The sequence below is a fragment of the Microcaecilia unicolor genome, chromosome 5, assembly GCF_901765095.1.
Source record: "Microcaecilia unicolor chromosome 5, aMicUni1.1, whole genome shotgun sequence".
Taxonomy (NCBI): Eukaryota; Metazoa; Chordata; class Amphibia; order Gymnophiona; family Siphonopidae; genus Microcaecilia; species Microcaecilia unicolor.
Window position 1 is genome coordinate 211,729,669 of NC_044035.1, and position 19,083 is coordinate 211,748,751.

General features: G+C 41.9%; 1 protein-coding gene across 2 annotated transcripts in view; it reads left to right on the forward strand.

Annotated features, from left to right (window-relative positions):
• The first annotated feature begins 320 nt into the window (after nt 1-320).
• TMEM208 (transmembrane protein 208) overlaps nt 321-19,083 on the forward strand; it is a 198,179-nt gene continuing 179,416 nt past the window's right edge. For both annotated transcript variants that reach the window (XR_003942212.1, XM_030203744.1), the window contains exons 1-3: nt 321-465; nt 1,183-1,278; nt 11,793-11,852. Coding sequence is in view for 1 of the 2 variants with exons in the window: in XM_030203744.1 (XP_030059604.1) it covers nt 460-465; nt 1,183-1,278; nt 11,793-11,852 (162 nt within the window). In the remaining variant the exon portion in view is untranslated. The remainder of the gene's footprint in view (nt 466-1,182; nt 1,279-11,792; nt 11,853-19,083) is intronic.

Genomic DNA, 19,083 nt, shown 5'->3' on the forward strand with positions numbered 1-19,083 from the left:
TGTTAGGCTATGATCTACGTGTATACAAAACTTTGGTGATAGGTATAATACTGTATTTAAAAGCATATTATCAGAGCTGCCAAGATACCATTCCAGGAGGGAGACTTTTTTGGCCTGCAGCACTGATTTCAATGGATAGAATCATGGACTACAAATACTACACTGCTTTGGGATGTAAGTTTAAAATCAGGACCGGCCAAAAAGTCTCCCTCCTGGAATGGGTAACTTGGCAACCACATATACACAACTCTTACTTCTACCAAAGACAGTGAACGGAAACTGTAACACCTTTTTGTGGTTGTGATGTCATAAGTCTGCGACCGGAAGTTGCTGTATTGCTGAGCTGGTGCTTCGGTTTTCCTGTGACGGACGGTTTCTGCCAAGGAGGTTCTGCGTTTTTATAACCGGTCTCAAGTTGGGCAAAGTCCGGAGGATTCGTAAACTCTGTTTTTTACCCCTATGGCGGTGAGTGCTCATGTGTGTCTGCGGGCTCTGACCCCGATGGCGGCATACTTCTGGGGGAACTGCGTATTCAGTACAGCTCTTGACATCTCAAAAGCTCTGAAAATGAAGGCTGTTTGGAGTCACGTGTTGTTGACATGCATTAGGTTAAATTAACGTTCTAGTTGATGGCTGATTCATTTTGGGATCCCCAGTAGCATTGTATAAGCGCAGTTGCTTGACTCTTAAGAACATTAAAAAAAATGACATACTGAATCAGACTATTGACTTTGAGTTCACGTAAATGTCCATTCCAAGTTGCTAAGTAGAAATTTCCTACACATCCTAAGGGGAAAGCCATTTCCTGGTGTTTACTGCTGTCTTTTGGTAGTACGATAGTGCTGGCAGAAATGAGTGTAGTACTGCATTAGAGAGTCAAAATGTTATATAGAACATCGTGTATTGATACACTACTACATTCTGCTTTATTTTTATTTAATAATTCTTGTATTTATTTTAAAGTTGGCCCTGTAATTTGATTATAGCTGGAAAGAACCCTCCAGATGAAAACGTGCTGACTTGAGTGCATAGAAGAAATGCACTTTGCTAATTAATTTGCCTGCCTGTGGATTTTGCGCGCACATAATGTACATGCATTCTACAGGGTTCAAAGTTGTCTTGACAATGCAGTTTTTGAGTTTTCCAACTTGGCTGCTCTAAATACTTTTACCATTTTTCTAGCCCAAAGGAAAGGTTGGAACAAAAGGAAAAAAACAGATCTACGAGGAGAACAAGGAGACTCTGAAGTTTTATCTATGGATTATTTTGGGAGCAAATGTAAGAGAATTATTTTCTCTCTCTGTTGTTTTTCCTCCTTTTTTGAAGTGTTATAGTTGCATGGTGATCTTCTGTTAGTGGTAGAATGACAAAGTGGATGAAACTGTTCCAAAAATAAACGCTCATTACTGATATCATTATTAAAGAAAATGGCCATATACTTCTTTCCAATATGAGCAAAACAACACTGAATTGTTCTGAACTCAAGGTCTTATCACCCATCACGTTCCTTTTCCACTGCATAAATATTAATTTTCAGTTAGAGCATATATCTATTTCAAACACTATTATATCCTTTGATTATTGCATTGCTTTCAGTCCATGCTGCTAAGGGATCTAATGTTAGTATATATGGCCACTGTTTTTAGATGGATGCACCATGGAGCTCTGTGAGAGAAACAGGGAGTGAATAGGGAGGGATGAGACTGAGGAACATGGGGCAGAGAGTGAAAGGAGTGGATGCAGGACAGGGGGAGGGAGAGAAAAAGAAAGAACTATGGGGGAGGGGGAAACATGAGGTGGAGGGAAAATTCTGCAGGAAACAAAACATCTTGGAATACCTATGGATTGAAATTCCATGTGTAAAGGAGAAAAGGATAGTGATAGGAGTGTACTACCGTCCACCTGGCCAGGATGAACAGACAGATGTAAGAATGTTATCAGAAATTAGGGAGGCTAACAAACTGGGGAACACAATAATAATGGGTGAGTTCAATTACCCTGATATTGACTGGGTAAATGTAACATCAGGGCATGCTAGGGAGGTAAAATTCCATGATGAAATAAAGGACTAATTTATGGAATAGATGCTACAGGAGCTAAGGAGGAGGAAAAATCCTAGACCTAGTTCTTAGTGGCACACATGATCTGATGCAGGCGGTAATGGTGCTGGGGTCAGTTGATAACAATGATCATAATATGATCAGACTAGTGGAACCATGCCCGTTTCCTCAACAATGAAACAGGCCCTAGGAAGGCTGTCATGTAAGCTTTTTTTTTTTTTTTCTCTCTCCCCTGCCCTCCCCTCCATGTCCAGTGATTCTCCTCTTCCCTGCCCTCCCATCCATGTCCCGCGATTCTCTCCTCTACTGTCCTCCCATCCCATCCATGTCCATCAATTCTCCTCTGCTCTGCCCTGTCCTCCCCTTCCCTCGATTTGTATCTGAACGTTCTCTGGCTGGCTGGCGCTGGCTTCTGTCCCGTTCGTAACATCCCTCCTGATGTCAGCTCGTCTCCAGCATTCCCTTCTCTCTCACTGTTTGCTCTCTGACGTCATTATGTCTTGACATGAGGGCGGGACAGTGAGGGGGAATGGAACGCTGGATGCTGGCTGACGTCAGGAGATGTTACGAACCCAGGCAGCCAGACATGGAACGTTGGAGGTGCAAATTATTATGTAAGATTTGATATCGGCTTTGGAGTAAGTACACACAGGAAATCCAATAAGTTAGCATTTAACTTTCAAAAGGGAGACTATGATAAAATGAGAGGAACGGTAAAAAAAACAACAACAAAACGTAGAGGAGCAAATGGTAAAAAAAAACCGTAGAGGAGCAGTTGTGAAGGTCAAAAAATTTACATCAGGCATGGATGCTGTTCAAAAATACCATTCTGGAAGCCCAGGCCAAATATATTCCATGTATTAAAAAACGAGGAAGGAAGACCAAATGACAGCTGGCATGGTTAAAAAGTGAAGTGAAGGAAGCTATTAGAGCTAAAAGAAAATCCTTAAGAAAATGGAAGAAGGATCCAACTGAAAATAATAAGAAACAGCATAAGGACTGGCAAGTCAAATGCAAAGCACTGATAAGGAAGGAAAAGAAGCAATTTGAAAAAAAAAGAAGATTGCGTTGGAGGCAAACACACAGTAAAAATTTTTTTTAGGTATAACAAAAAGCAAGAAGCAAAATAATCAGTTGGACTGCTAGATAACCGAGGAGTAAAAGGGGCACTCAGGGAAGACAAAGCCATAGTGGAGAGATTAAATGAATTCTTTGCTTCGGTCTTCACTGAGGAAGATTTGGGAGAGATGCCAGTGCCAGAAATGGTATTCAAAGCTGACGAGAAACTGAATGAAATTTCTAAAAACCTGGAGGATGTAATGGCGCAATTTGATAAATTGAAAAACAGCAAATCTCCTGGACCGGATGGTATTAATCCCAGAGTACTGATAGAATTGAAAAATGAATTTGCAGAGCTACTGTTAGTAATATGTAATTTTTCTTTAAACTCAAGCATGGTGCTGGAAGATTGGAGGATGGCTAATGCAATGCTGATTTAAAAAAAAAAAAAAAAAAGGTTCCTGAGTTGATCTGGGAAATTATAGACCGGTGAGACTGACATCGGTGCCAGGCAAAATGGTAGCGAATATTATAATATTCAAAAGCATGGATTAATGAGACAAAGCCAACATGGATTTAGTGAAGGGAAATCTTGCCTCACCAACCTATTACCTTTGAAGGGGTGAACAAACATGTGGATAAGGGAGAGTCGGTTGATGTTGTGTATCTGGATTTTCAAAAGACATTTGACAAAGTACCTCATGAAAGACTCCAGAGGAGATTGGAGACCCATGGGATAGGAGGTAGTGTTCTATTGTGGATTAAATATTGGTTAAAAGATATAGGTAGGGTTAACTGGTCATTTTCATATAGGTAGGGTTAACTGGTCATTCTCAGTGGAGAAGGGCAGATAGTGGACTTCCCTGGACATAATAGGGTTCCCCGGGGGACTTCTGCTTTTTAACATATTTATAAATAATCTAGAGATGGGAGTAACTGGTGAGGTAATTAAATTTGCTGACGACACAAAGATATTCAAAGTTGTTAAATCACAAGAGGATTGTAAAAAAATTACAAGAGGACCTTGGGAGACTGGGTATCCACATGGCAGATGACATTTAATGTGAGCAAGTGCAAAGTGATGCATGTGGGAAAGAGGAACCCAAACTATAGTTATTAATGCAAGGTTCCACATTTAGGAGTCACTGACCAGGAAAGGGATCTAGGTGTCATTGTTGATGATAACGTTGAAACCCTCTGCTCAGTGTGCTGCGACGGCTAAGAAAGCAAATAGAATGTTAAGTGTTATTAGGAAAGGAATGGAAAACAAAAATGAGGTTTATAATGTGTTTGTATCAGTCCATGGTAAGACCGTACCTCGAATATTGTGTGCAATTCTGGTCACAGCATTTAAAAAAAGATATAGTGGAATTAGAAAAGGTACAGAGAAGGGTGACGAAAATGATAAAGGGGGTAGGACGACTTCCCTATGAGGAAAGGCTAAAGGACTCTTCAGCTTGGAGAAAAGACAGCTGAGGGGAAATATGATAGAGGTGTATAAAATAATGAGTGGAAGTACGCAATGAAACTACAAAGTAGTAAATTTAAAACGAATCGGAGAAAATATTTCTTCACTCAATGTGTAATTAAACTCTGGAATTCTTTGCCAGGGAATGTAGTAAAAGTTAGCTTAGTGGGGTTTAAAAAAGGTTTGTATAGCTTCCTAAATGAAAAGTCTATAAACCATTATTAAAATGGACTTGGGGAAAATTCACTGCTTATTTCTAGATAAGCAGCATTTTATTTATTTGCTGCACTTGTATCCCACATTTTCCCACCTATTTGCAGGCTCAATGTGGCTAAATGTATTGTACTATTTTGGGATCTTGCCATGTACTTGTGACCTAGATTGGCCACTGTCAGAAACATGATGCTGGGCTTCATAGACCTTTGGTCTGTCCTAGTATGGTAATACTTATGTTCTTATGTGAGGTGGGGTAGAAATTTGAGAGGGAAGCATGGTGTAGGGAGGGAGGGGGGAATATAGGGTTATAGCTAATAACCGATCAAAGAAATATAGTTCAGAATTAGAGGTGTACTGTAGACTGATAAACTGTCCACCTTTTCCAAGAATTCAGTATTCTTGCTGGTCATTATATGAAGTCCAGCTCATCAGATGAGTAAGATTACTGTATAAAATTCTTTAAGTCTAGGAAGTGGCTGGAGCATACGGCAAACCCACACACTATTCATAGTGCTGGCCATTTTCTTGCATGGCTTATTAAAAGGACCCCTTTGTGAGACACCGAAAGCTCTGAAATGCCCTTTAGGCTGAAGCTGGCTTAATGATTTTGCTCCTAGAATGATTTTAGAGTCAGAATGGCAAGGAATCAATCTCTGGCCCTTAAATGATGGTCCTTTTTGGTTTATTTAGATTTGTTTCTTGTGCTGATCAGATGTGAGATTTCCAAATAATACAACTATTGTATTTATCAACTGAAGGAAGAAACGCTTCAGAAAATACCAATGTTGAAACACTTTAGGTATAGATATCATTGGCATAAAAACCTCCTTACTATTTTTATATGTGTGCAAACATTTGTCAAACAAAACAATGTAATTGAAAAACATCTATGGCAGATTTCTTGGTAAGGAAACTATTTTACATATATATTAAAGCAAGAATATCTAGCTTAGGTTTTTAAGTTATATTGTAAAGGAGGAAAAGACCTCAGGCATTCGGCTGTCTTTTTGTGAACTTTCTTTCACATAATTGCCTTGAGAACTTCTTCACAGGTCTTAAAAACCTCCTTTTCTTGTATATTATTTTTTTCTTTTGTCTTTTTTTATATAGAAAATATCTCAAAACAAGTTTTTCCCCTATATTGATTTAGAATTTACCCAAATGAAATTGTAAAGCTTTTTGCTGAAAGATCAATAAATAATGCGTAGGAAAAAGCATACCAACATTTATCTTTATGTGCAAGGTTTCTCAGCAGTTACGATTTCATTCGGGTCAATTCTAAATCAATATAGAGGAAAAACTTGTTCACAAAAAAAAGAGCTGACTGCCCGAGGTCTTTTCCTCCTTTACAATATAACTTAAAAACCTAAGCTAGATATTGTTGTTTTAATATATATGTCAAACACAACAATGAAAGGTGAAAAAGCAAAACTTATTTTAAAAAATATTGATTGTTTCTAGCTGTGACGTGCTTCCCAGTTTGAGCCAACATGTTTCGCTATTCTGGTTCAGGAACCAAAAAATGCACTTGCAAACAATTTATTTATTTATTTTATTTACAGCATTTATATCCCACATTTTCCCACCCACGGGCAGGCCCAATGTGGCTTACAGTAATTTACAAAAGCATACATCAAATCTTCAACAAACAGTCAACGGCATTGTAGGGAAAGGGACAAGTGAGTAATAGCAGAGGTGGGAAAATATGGATAGAAAATAGAATTCAATAGGTAGCGGTGCGGGGCGGGGCGGGTCAAGAGCGTAAGCTTTTCCGAATAAGTAGGTCTTAAGGTATCTTTTGAAGGTCGGATGATCAGGGATAACTTTCACAAATTTAAATTCCACAGTTGTGCGCTAATATAGGAAAAGGTGGAGGCGTAAGTGGTTTTATACTTGAGGCCACCGTAGATTGGGTAATGCAGATTTAGGTACAAACGAGCTGATCTGTGAGAGTTTCAAGGTGGTAAGCTGACAAGGGCGTCCATATACGCAGGAGCTTCACCATAGAGAATTTTATGCATCAAAGCACAAATTTTAAATGTTATTCGGTCTTTTACAGGGAGCCAGTGCAGTTTCTCACGCAGTGGTCTTGAGCTTTCAAACCTCGATTTACCATAAATGAGTCTAGCAGCTGTGTTCTGGGCAGTTTGTAATTTTTTCAGGAGCATGTCTTTGCACCCTGCATATATCCCATTACAGTAATCAAGGCGGCTAAGGACTAAAGACTGAGTTAAACCTCGAAATACTTCCCTAGGAAAATAAGGTTTTATGCGTTTTAGCTTCCAAAGAGAGAAGAACATTTGTCTGGTGGTAGAGTTCGTTTGCTGCTCCAGAGTTAAGTGTCTTCCCAGAGTTGTGTCACGTATGCTTCCCAGAAACTTTTAGGATGTACAAGCATAGTGCCCAGGCATTGCATCACACAATGAGGCATATTTTCAAAGCACTTTGGGAGGCTAAGTTCCATAGGTTTCTATGGAACTTTGGGAGGCTAAGTGCTTTGAAAATGAGCCCCATTGTGGAATAGGTCAACCAATCGGAATTATTGAGCAGAATAGTGAAACAGCAAATTGTATCAATATTTTTAAATATAAGTTTTGATTTTTTTCATCTTTCACTGTTTGACAAGTGTTTGCAGAAAATATAAAAATACTAAGGAGGTTTTTACGCCTATGATATTTATACCTAAAGGTGCTCATTTTCAAAGCATATAGACTTACAAAATTGCATAGTAATCTATGTAACTTTATAAGTCTATGTGCTTTGAAAATGAGCCTCAAAGTGTTTCAGTAAGCCACACCACAATATTCTAAATGTTAGGTAGCAGATACCTTTTTTCACACATTGGACTAGGTTATATATATCACGCCTAAATATTTGGTGCCGAATTGAAATTTGCATAAGCACATTCTATAAAGTACACCTTAATTCAGGTGTACTTTATAGAATAAGCCTAACTTTCCATGACAGCATCTAACTCTAGGCATGGGCCATTTAATCCAAATAAAACTTGGTGTAAATCCTGGCGCCTAAGTTAGGCACAGAGCAGATGTATTCTATAACCCTGTGTGTAGTTTTCTGGAATGCCTGCAACTCGCCTATAGCTATGCCCTTGGTTGACAGCACACATTACAATTTACGTTCACTTCTTTGCAGAATACACTTGGGTAGTGTGCATAAATTCTAATTAATACCAATTAGTGTTAATTGCTTGTTAACATCCAATTATCAACACTGATTAGCTTAACTAATTATGCACATTGTTATGGAATATGCTTCGATTTCTGTGCAGAAATCTTGGCACAATATATAAAATCCAGGGGATTATGGGGTTGTTCCTTAATATAGTTATATTGGGCAGAGATTTTTCAGTTTCTGGGCACTACCAGTGGGCAGCAGGATACTAGCCCCGATGGTTATACTCTTTGGTAAAATAGAAATGCTGGGTGTTCGGGGTAAAGGGAATAGGATGTTAAGGCCATTGTCGTGGGGAAATAGTGTATTTGTAATCATTGGGTGGATTCATCGCCACCATCTTATTGGTACTAGAGAAACAAATTGCACTCAGTGTTATTGTAGGAATTGCAGCAGGATAAACACACATAACAGAGACAAGACTTGTTACAGATACGGGAATGTTACATACAGAGTTTTCCAACAGCTCTAAAGTTTCATTTTGAATGATTTGGGTGATATTACAAGACCCATGTGCCCTGTGCTGGCCCAACCATAAGGATCTAATTAATTGGTCTGCAGAGAGGAGGAAAGGAGAGAATAGGGGATGGAGAGGAGTTATTCATCTTATGTAGATCGTACTTGGATGTTTGCGTTCCATGTGGTTATAAGAACCAAGGCTGTGTGGTATACTGTTTATTTGTTTGGGCTTGATATACTTCAAAATAGATCCAAACAGGGAACTAATGGGCTCATTTTCGAAAGAGAAGGACGCCCATCTTTTGACATAAATCGGAAGATGGACGTCCTTCTCCCAGGGTCGTCCAAATCGGTATAATCGAAAGCTGATTTTGGACGTCCCCAACTGCTTTCCGTTGCAGGGATGGCCAAAGTTCAAGGGGGCATATCAGAGGCATAGCGAAGGCGGGACTTGGGCGTGCCTAACACTTTGACATCCTTGACCCATAATCGAAAGAAACAAGGACGTCCCTGATGAACACTTGGACGACTTTACCTGGTCGTGCTTTTCTTACGACCGAGGCACAAAAAGGTGCCCGAAATGACCAGATGACCACCGGAGAGAATCGGGGATGACCTCCCCTTACTCCCCCAGTGGTCATTAATCCCCTCCCATCATCAAAAAATATCTTTCAAAATATTGTTTGCCAGCCTCAGATGTCATACTCAGGTCCATGACAGCAGTATGCAGGTCCCTGGAGCAGTTTTAGTGGGTGCAGTGCACTTCAGGCAGGCGGATCCAGGCCCATCCCCCCCTACCTGTTGCATTTGTGGAGGAAACAGCGAGCCCTCCAAAACCCACCGTACCCACATGTAGGTGCCCCCCCCTTCACCCATAAGGGCTATGGTAGTGGTTTACAGTTGTGGGTAGTCGGTTTTGGGGCGCTCAGCACACAAGGTAAGGGAGCTATGTACCTGGGAGCAATTTATGAAGTCCACTGCAGTGTCCTCTAGGGTGCCTGGTTGGTGTCCTGGCATGTCACGGGAACCAGTGCACTACAAATGCTGGCTCCTCCCACGACTAAATGGCTTGCATTTGGTCGTTTCTGAGATGGACGTCCTTGGTTTCCATTATCGCCGAAAATCAGAAATGACCAAATCTAGGGATGACCAAATTTCAGGATTTGGACGTCCTTGACCGTATTATCGAAACGAAAGATGGACGTCCATCTTGTTTTGAAAATACGGGTTTCCCCACTCCTGGATCTGGGATGTTGTGCGAGGACATCCTCATCAAAACTTGGACGTCCCTTTCGAAAATGCCCCTCTAAGTGGTTTACAGGAAATATTTCCTAGTACAATGCAGAATGAGGATGCCAGAGTAAGAGAGGAGGCCAAGAGAGGCCCTAAGAGTGTGGGGGGGGGGGGGGGGGGGGAATTCAAAAGCCAGGGAAAAAAGTTGGGTCTTAGGAAGGACTTTAAATGAAGGAAGGGAGGGATTGGACCGAATCGATGGGATGAGAGTTCCAAAGCGTTGGGCCCTGGTTGCTGAAAGCAGTGTCACGAAAGATCATAAGGTAAAGAACGGTAGATGAAAGAATACACCACAGGTGATCAGATGTGGAGTGCAGGAGGTAGGATGGGGAGTGAGGGATCAGAAGCTGATGTAAGTAGGCAGGTGCAGAGGGGAGACATCCTTTGAAAACTAACATAAGAAGCTTGAAGCGGATACCGAAAGAGACAGGTAACCAGTGTTCAAAGCAGAGGAGAGGAGTGACGTGGTTGAAGTGGTGTGCACAATGAATAATTTTAACTGCTGTTGATTTGGATAAGTTGAAGATGCTTCAGGAAGTGCAAGGGTAGACTAGCATAGAGGGGATTATAGTAGTCAATGTTAGAAATTACCAAAGAAAAGAGAAGGGTTTCGAATAGACTGAGAGGACAGGAAAGAATGGATAGCATGAATACAGTGAAGAGCAAAAAAGACAGAGCAAACAATGGAATTGATCTGTGCTTTGAGTGTAAGTTTACAATTGAAAACAACCCCAGGGATCTTGACCAACTCACAGAAGGAAAGAAGGTGGCTGTCAATAGTTTTATCTGAGGGGATCGAGCAGTTGGGGGTGGGAAAGAAAATAGGTTTGCGTTTGGACCAATTAAGGAAAAGACCATTGTTCGGTAGCCAAGTGGAGACAGCATTTAGACAGGAATTGAGGGAGGAGAAGGGAGATGAAGTGTTGTCAGGGACTCTATATAAGGTTTGAATGTCATATGCATAACAGAATGGCACACAACCCTGTTCTTGAATTAGAGTGAGCAGAGAGTCAAGAAAAATGTTAAACGGTAGGGGAGAGGATGGAGCCATAGGTTACCTCTGGTGTCCCCCAGGGCTCCATCCTCTCCCCTAACGTTTAACATTTTTTTTTTGACTCAGAGTGATCAATGAGGTCAAATGCAGCGGAGACATCTAGAGACACGATAAGGATGGGATAACATTGGTCCAGGGAAACTCTAATAGTGTTGTGGTGGGGGCGAACAATGGAATGTTCAAGGAAGGTGTCAAGTTGGTGCAGAACTAGCCTGTCCAAGATTTAGCAAAGAATGGCATATTTGAGATTGGGCAGAATTGGTGGGAAGGAAGGGATCAAGATGTGGTTTCTTAAAAAGGGGGGCTATTAAGGCATGCTTCCACAAGGAGGGAACAGTGCCTGAAGCTAAACAAGCTTTAACAATGGGAATATTAGAGGGAGAAGAGGCTGGGCCAGGCGTTTAAGTAACTGCACTGTCCAGGGGTCCAGGGAAGAAGAAGGGTTAAAGGCTTGGAGGGCTTTAAGGACTCTTGTCTGAGAAAGTGGAGAGAAAAAGGACCACAAGGAAATGGGAAGAATGAAGGCCCGGGGAAAGTGGGAGAGATAGTCGGAGGGGAGGGAAGGTGGGGGAAGAGGAAGTGAGGAATGCAAAAGGATGGTTTTAGATGACCAGGCATCTGCTAGTGCAACTGTGCAGGGAGTATGTTCCTGTAGAGGAAGGGATGGGAATGGGGTGGGGGGATGGATAAAACGTATGTCTAAAGTTACTTGCAAACGTTATTTGTTGTAATATATTTTTGCATTTGAGTTAATAAAATAAATTTGAAATAAAGTTTCAGCACTGGTATATTCTGAGGTTTTTCCTCCTTCAGTTCATAAATACTATAGTGGTATTTGCATAAATATTATTTGGAGGTTTGAGTGCCAGTAACCTCTTCTGTGTATCATTGTACTCTGATGTAAGAGCCATTGCTCCTTAGATTGTTTTGTCTTTAATGAGGAGGAGACTAGTTGATTTGGATTTATTGACTTTATCCTTTTCATTTTTAGGTTATTTATGGAGTGGTAAATTTGGTAATCTTCTATGCTTCTGCCACATTTTGGACTTGGGTAAGTCCCAGCTCAGATTCCTCTTACACTGTAGATATTGTCGTAACCAGGAGGGTACCTGAACCGGCCTTAAAACCCTTCCCAGATAAAAGCAGCCTTTCATGAAAAACAGGGCATACAAGGGGATAGGGAAATCCCGGTTCAGAGTAGGACTGGGAAAGAGTTCAGATCTCAGGTGCCTAAGAAGCTTTTCTGTGGGGAGACTAATGATTTTCTGTGGGGAGACTAATGAGGGAGGAGCCCTGGAAAGAAAGAGCCTCCCCGATTGCGCTAACAGTATTTAATAGCTTCCAATAGGTCTAGAGGTGTGGAGCTCCTGCATATTCTTGAGAGGCTGAGGAGCCCATCCCTATGGAGATAGTAATTTCTGAGACCCCTGTTGGAGAGCAAATGACTGAGCCTGAACATATGGACTGCACTGATTTGGAAGTGAGTTTGAGCCTCAAGGTATGGAGTTGTTTTTAGAGTTGAAGCCATTCTGTTGAAGAAAGTTTTATATGCTATTTTACCAATGTTTTATAGCAGTGGGATGGAAGATAGTGCCAGTTGCAAAGTGAAACTATCCCAAGGGGAAGAGTTGTCAGGGGCCCCAGAACTTTTAAAACTGGAACGTCTTGGAAGAGTGGAGAAACTGTGAGAAATGAAAAATGCTACCAGAATGAAAAATCTTTGAGGTCTGTATTTTCACTAATGGGCTTGGATTGAGAAATGTCACAGTGAAGGACTGTTGAGAGCAACTGTTGGCTGTACTGGAAGCCGGGCAGCAGGGCTTTGCTTCCTCAAAGCCTCATTTGCATACAAACTTATGGACTATTTAAACCTTTGGAATTACAAGTTGTTTGAGATATTATTAAATAGATTGCTAAAAACACTCATCCAGTGATGCCAGATTTATTCTTAGTCACACACAACTATAACAAGAGGAAAGGTGGATGCTCAGAGTTTCTGGCTAGCAGCGATGAAGGATCAAACAAACATATCACCCAACAACAAACAATTTATGAAAAACTGGGACGAATTAAGCAAAAACACTAAACAAAATAGCACAAATTAAAATGAAAATAAGAAGGAAAAACAACCACAACCATGGTTTAACAATGAGCTATTAGAGATTTAAAAAATCTTTGTAGGAAACTGGAAAGAAAATGGTCTAAAAACAAAACAGACTTGAACAAAATTACATGGAGAAAAGCTATAATAACATACAAACACAAGATAAAGAGAGCTAAAGCAGAATACTGTAGCACATATGTGGATCCAGAACAGATCAACATGAAAACAAGTATATGAACTCATGAACAGAGTATTAAACACACACGCCTTACTAACAACAAATGAAACGCCACCAACAGCATACAAGCTGGCACAATACTTAGAGCAAAAAAACACTAAAAATAAGATCAAATCTTACAACAACACAATCATCCCTCTCAGACTTCTTACATGAAAATGAAACTGACACTGACCACATCAATGCAGACAGAATCTGGTACTACTTTAAAATACCTTCGACCAGGTCAGTTAAAGCACTACTGACAAAATACGCAAATGCAAACTGCCTACTAGACAGCTGCCCCAACTGTATGATGAAAAATCCACCAGACTGGTTCATATGAACTGTTCACTAAACACATAAATTACATGCTATCGAATGGACATTTTCCCCCTCATAAGGGCAACATTATACTTACACCAATACCCAAGAACACCACCAATAAGATCAGTGAACTCACGAACTATAGGCCAGTGGCATCAGTACCACTACAAACCAAAACTAATAGACTACTTAACACATTTCTCAATCCTTTACAGCTCTCAGTCAGGGTTCAGAGCATCTCATAGCACTGAGACAGTCATTACTACCCTGGTAAAATTCAGAAGAATAATATGCCAAACACAGAATAGCCTACTACTACAATTTGATATGTCAAGTTCTTTCGACCTAGTAGACCACACAACACTAATGACCCTATTCAACAACATAGGGCTAACAGGGGCAGTGACAGCCTGGTTCGAAGGTTTTCTAAGGACTAGATCCTACCTGTTAAGATGGCCAATCAGTTTTTCAGCCTCCTGGATCCCTACCACAAGGTTCACCAATATTGCCCGTATTCATTCAATGTAATGATGACTCCAGTCAGCAACAAATTAGAAAAAATTAGATTTAACCCATTCATGTTATTATTATTAGGATTTATTTACCGCCTTTTTGAAGGAATTCACTCAAGGCGGTGTACAGTAAGAATAGATCAACATGAGGAATAGACAATTACAGCAGTAAAAATATTCAAAAACAATACAAAGTATGGCATGGTATACTATTTACAATGTCAACACAATACGTAATAGAACATTATAAGTGATAGCGAAGGGTAAAGCAAGATGTAACATATAGAAGGGTAAGAAAGTAGGAAGAGTTAGAAAGTAAGGTGATTGATTTAAAGAAAGTTGCACATGAGGTCAGAGAATGGTTAAATGTTATCTCAGCTAGGGTAGGAGTGGATAAACATGTCCTGCTGCAGTATATGCAGCCTGAGTACTCCTTGTGTGTGAGTGAGACTAACGAGGTTAGTTACTTCGTCCAGTAAAGGCCTGGTTGAAGAGCCAAGCTTTCATCTTCTTCCTGAAGTAGATAGAGATAGTCTTGTGTTAAGCGTAGCCTTTCAGGCAGTGCATTCCAGAGTGTGGGGGCTACTCCGGAGAAGGCTCCCTTGCGGGTATCACATTGTTTAATGTCTTTTGGAGAGGGTGTGGTTAGTGAAAGTCCATGGGAGGATCTTAGTGTTCTTGGCGGTGTGTGGAGGATCATCCTATTTTTTCAGATACTCGGGGCTATTTCCTTTCAGGGCCTTGAAGATTAGACATAGAGTTTAAATTTAGCCCTGTATTGTGCTGGTAGCCAATGAAGTTTTTGCAAAAATGGTGTGATATGGTCACATCGCTTACAACCTTCTATGAGTCTTGCTGCTACATTCTGAATCAAACTGGAGCTGGTGCAGGCCCTTGTAGTCAGACCATTGTAAAGTGCATTGCAGTAATCCAGTCTTGATGTTATCATTGCATGTACAACTGGGATAAGATTTACTTTCTCGATGTAAGGAGAGAGCCAGCGTAGCTGTCACAAATAGTAGAAACAGCTCTTGAAGGCTGCTTGGATTTGGGGAATCAGTGTTCATACTTCCCAAAAGGGATTTTGATGTCAGGTATGTATCCACTTGTGTTAGGGACCAGAAAAGCTCGGTTTTACTTGGGTTCAGGCAAAGTTTGTTGTGTTTAGCCCATTCTTGAATGATGTTAGGTAATCAGTTTATTCAAGGCTGTAGGCAAGTCAAGTTCAATGGGTATGAGTAGACTGCACGTCATCCGCATAGATGTAGAACTGTGTCCATTGATGAATCAGCTCAGCTAGTGGCTTGAGGTAGATATTGAACAGAATAGGTGACAGTATTGATCCTTGTGGTACCCTACAGGTCAGTGCCCATGGTGCTGCCAACATATGGATGTTGACTGTCTGATAGGATCTGAACCATGCAAGTACTGTTCCAATGATACCTGTTTCTGTCAGTCGTGCTAGCATGATATCATGATCCACAGTGTCAAAAGCTGCTGAGAAATCTAGCAGTACTAACACCGAGGTGAACCAATGTCTTGGTTTCTGTGAAGATCATCTAGTAGAGATACGAGGACTGTTTCTTTTCCATAATAGGGTCAGCCAGTTTCTCTCTTCTAGCCAATCATTAAGTTGAACACAGACTGTTGTTCTATGAGGTTCTCTAGAAATCGGATGTTGGACACTGGCCGGTAACTTTTCAAGTTTGTCCTGGTCAAGGGTGTTTTTCTTTAGCCAAGGGTGAACCCACTGCCCTTTTTAATGCTGTTGGTAGTTGCCCATTAGAAAGTGAGGGTGTTCACAATTTTTTGTGACACTTTCTATGAGGCCCATACTTGCCTACTGCACTACTTTTGGGCAGGGGTCGAGGGAACAGGTAGTTTGGCTGGTCTCTTACGATTTTGTCAAGGCTCTCCTCTGTCATTGGGTTAAGTGTCCCATCTGTCTCTGTCAGGAGGGGGCAAGTTTGTGCACCCATCGTTAACTGGTTGGGGACGGGTGGCACTGCCTGTAAATCCTGGTGGAGACTTAAATTTTGTTGGCAAAGTATGCAGCAAAATCATTCAGTTTAGACTGGGAAGGCTGGTTCTGTTGTGGGGGTTGCAGTAGGCTGTTTTACTATACTGAACAACTGCTTGGTTGGAATTGGTAGCCTGTGCAATGCATTGAGAGAAATACTGTTTTTTTTGGTTGCTGTTAAGGCTTGGCGTACTTTGCCGTGTGCTTCCTACAATTTAGTCTGTCTTCATCCAGGCGAGATTTACGCTATCTCCCTTCCAGCTTTCTGTCCTTCGCGTTTAAGGATCCGAAGTTCTGGAGAAAATCAGGTAAGTGTTTGTGAGTGGGGCCTAAGACCTGATTACCTGTCTAACATCAATTCAAGAATGTGCTAAACACAACAAACTTTGCCTGATCCTAAAGTAAAACCGAGCTTCTCTGGGTCCCTAACACAAGTGGATACATACCTGACATCAAAATCCCTTTTGAGAAGTACAAACTCCTTCCTCAAATCACAAGTCAGGAACCTTGGAGTACAGTTAGATTCCAATGCTTACTTGATTCCCCAAATCCAAGCAACCTTCAAGAGCTGTTTCTACTATTTGCGACAGCTACACTTCCTTTCTCCTTACATTGAGAAGGTAAATCTTATCCCAGTTGTGCATGCCCATGATAACATCAAGACTGGAATACTGCAATGCACTATACAATGGTCTGACTACAAAGGGCCTGCACCAGCTCCAGTTGATTCAGAATGCAGCAGCAAGACTCATTTAAGGTTGCAAGTGACGTGACCACATCACACCATTTTTGCAAACACTTCATGGCTACCAGTACAATACAGGGCTAAATTTAAAACTCTATGTCTGATCTTCAAGGCCCTGAAAGGAAATAGCCCTGAGTACCTGAAGAATAGGATGATTCTTTACACACTGCCAAGGACACTAAGGTACTCTCAGGGGCTATCACTAACCACACCCTCTCCAAAAGACATTACACAATGTGATACCCGCAAGCGAGCCTTCTCCGGAGTAGCCCCCACACTCTGGAATGCACTGCCTGAAATACTCTGCTTAACACAAGACTATCTCTACTTCAGAAAGCAGGTGAAAGCTTGACTGTCCAACCAGGCCTTTAATGGAAGAAGTAACTATTTAGTCTCACTCACACACAAGGAGTGACTTGGGCTGCACATTCTGCAGCAGGACATGTTTATCCACTCCTACCCTAGCTGAGATAACATTTAACCATCTCTCTGACCTTATGTACAACTTTCTTTAAATCAGTCACCTTACTTTCTAACTCTTCTTACTCTCTTGCCTATCTATATGTTCCATCTTTGCTTTACCCTTCACTATCAATTAAAATGTTCTGTTACATATTGTGTGACATTGTAAGTAGTATACTATTCCATACTTGTATTGTTGTTTAATATTTTTATTGCTGTAATTGCCTATTGCTTGTTTTTGGTCTATTCTTACTGTACACTGCCTTGAGTGAATTCCTTCAAAAGGCGGTTAAATAAATCCTAATCAAACATATAAATTGACAAGTGACCGATTCACCCGCAATAGCGCAGTAGAGAGCATGTCCTGAACGTTCCGCGCATGCGTTTTGAAGCACCCCTCCGCGGCGTTATGATAACCAGGCTAAACAATGGCGAGAAGCATGATGATCCTGGGCGGAGCTGCTGCGCCGAGCTGAGCAACATTAACCAATGAGCAGAAGTGCTACGTTCCTGGGCGGAGCCGCTGCGGCAAGTTGCACAAGGTTAACCAATGGGCAGAAGCGCTAGTTCCTCGGCGGAGCCGTTTGCGGCGACCTGGGCGAGGATAATCTAAGGAAGGAGACAACTGCGATGTTCTGGGCAGAGCCGCTGCCGTGAGCTGGACGAGGCTAACCCATGGACAGAAGCAGAACATGACCAAGCAGGGATCCAAGTACGTTATCGGCCCACGGCGACAGGTAAAGATGTGCATTCTCTCGCGGTCTCTCACACACACACGGAGTCCTGCTTTGCTGCTGAAGCAACGGCATATCTTCCTGCCCCCTTTGGCTCACAGAACAGCGCGAGTCAGCAGAAGGGGTGGAACACCAACACCATGTATGTTGGTGGGGGGGGGGGGGGGGCACGCAACGAAAAACGAGCCCGACTTTCAAACAGCTAAATCAACTGCCTATAAGGACCACACTGACCCTCCACTGTGACAGGGAAGTACTAGCAGCTCACTCTCACACTCTCTTTCCCCACAGAGAGGACAGTTTCTCTCTCACTCACTCACTTCACTCACTCATCACTCTCTCACACACAACACACCACACAATATTAGAAGAAGGGGTGGGGGCAGGTGAATGAAAACAAGCATGATTTGCTGCCTACAAACAACTGGCTGTAAGGAGCCACTGACCCCCTCCACCTGTGAAGGGAAGTCCTAGCAGCTCACTGTCACACACACACTTTACTGCCTCAGACAACTGGCTATAAGGAGCAACTGCACACTGTCTCATACACATACATGCTCACTCTCTCAACTTAGTCTGATACTCTGTCTCTCATTCACACAGAGCACACACACACACACACACACTTTCATGCTCCCGGGGGGGGGGGAGGGGAGGGGAGGGAGGAGGGGGGGGGGGAGGGGGGAGGGGGGAGGGGGAGGGGAGGGGGGAGGGGGAGGGGAGGGGGGGGGCAGGCAACTCAAAAACCAGCCCTACTGGGAGTCCTAGCAGCTCACTCTCGCACTTTCAGATAGACACACACTTTGTCTCTCTCTCACACACACACACACACACACACACACACCACACAAATATTACAAGAAAGGGAGGGAGGGGCAGGCCCTGCTTTGCTGCCTCAAATAATTGGCTATAAGGAACCACTGACCCTCCACTGTGACAGGGAGTCCTAGCAGCTCACTCTCACACAGACACACACTTTCTCTTCACTCTCTGTCTCACACACACTACTACAACAATATTACAATGATTTGAACTACGCTGACCAACCTGAAAAGACAGGGACTGTAACAAAGCTGGAAAACTATTATTTCAAAAACTGCTAACACAACAAATATGCCACGAAGAAAAATAGAAACCACAGGAACTGACCAGGCAGCTCAT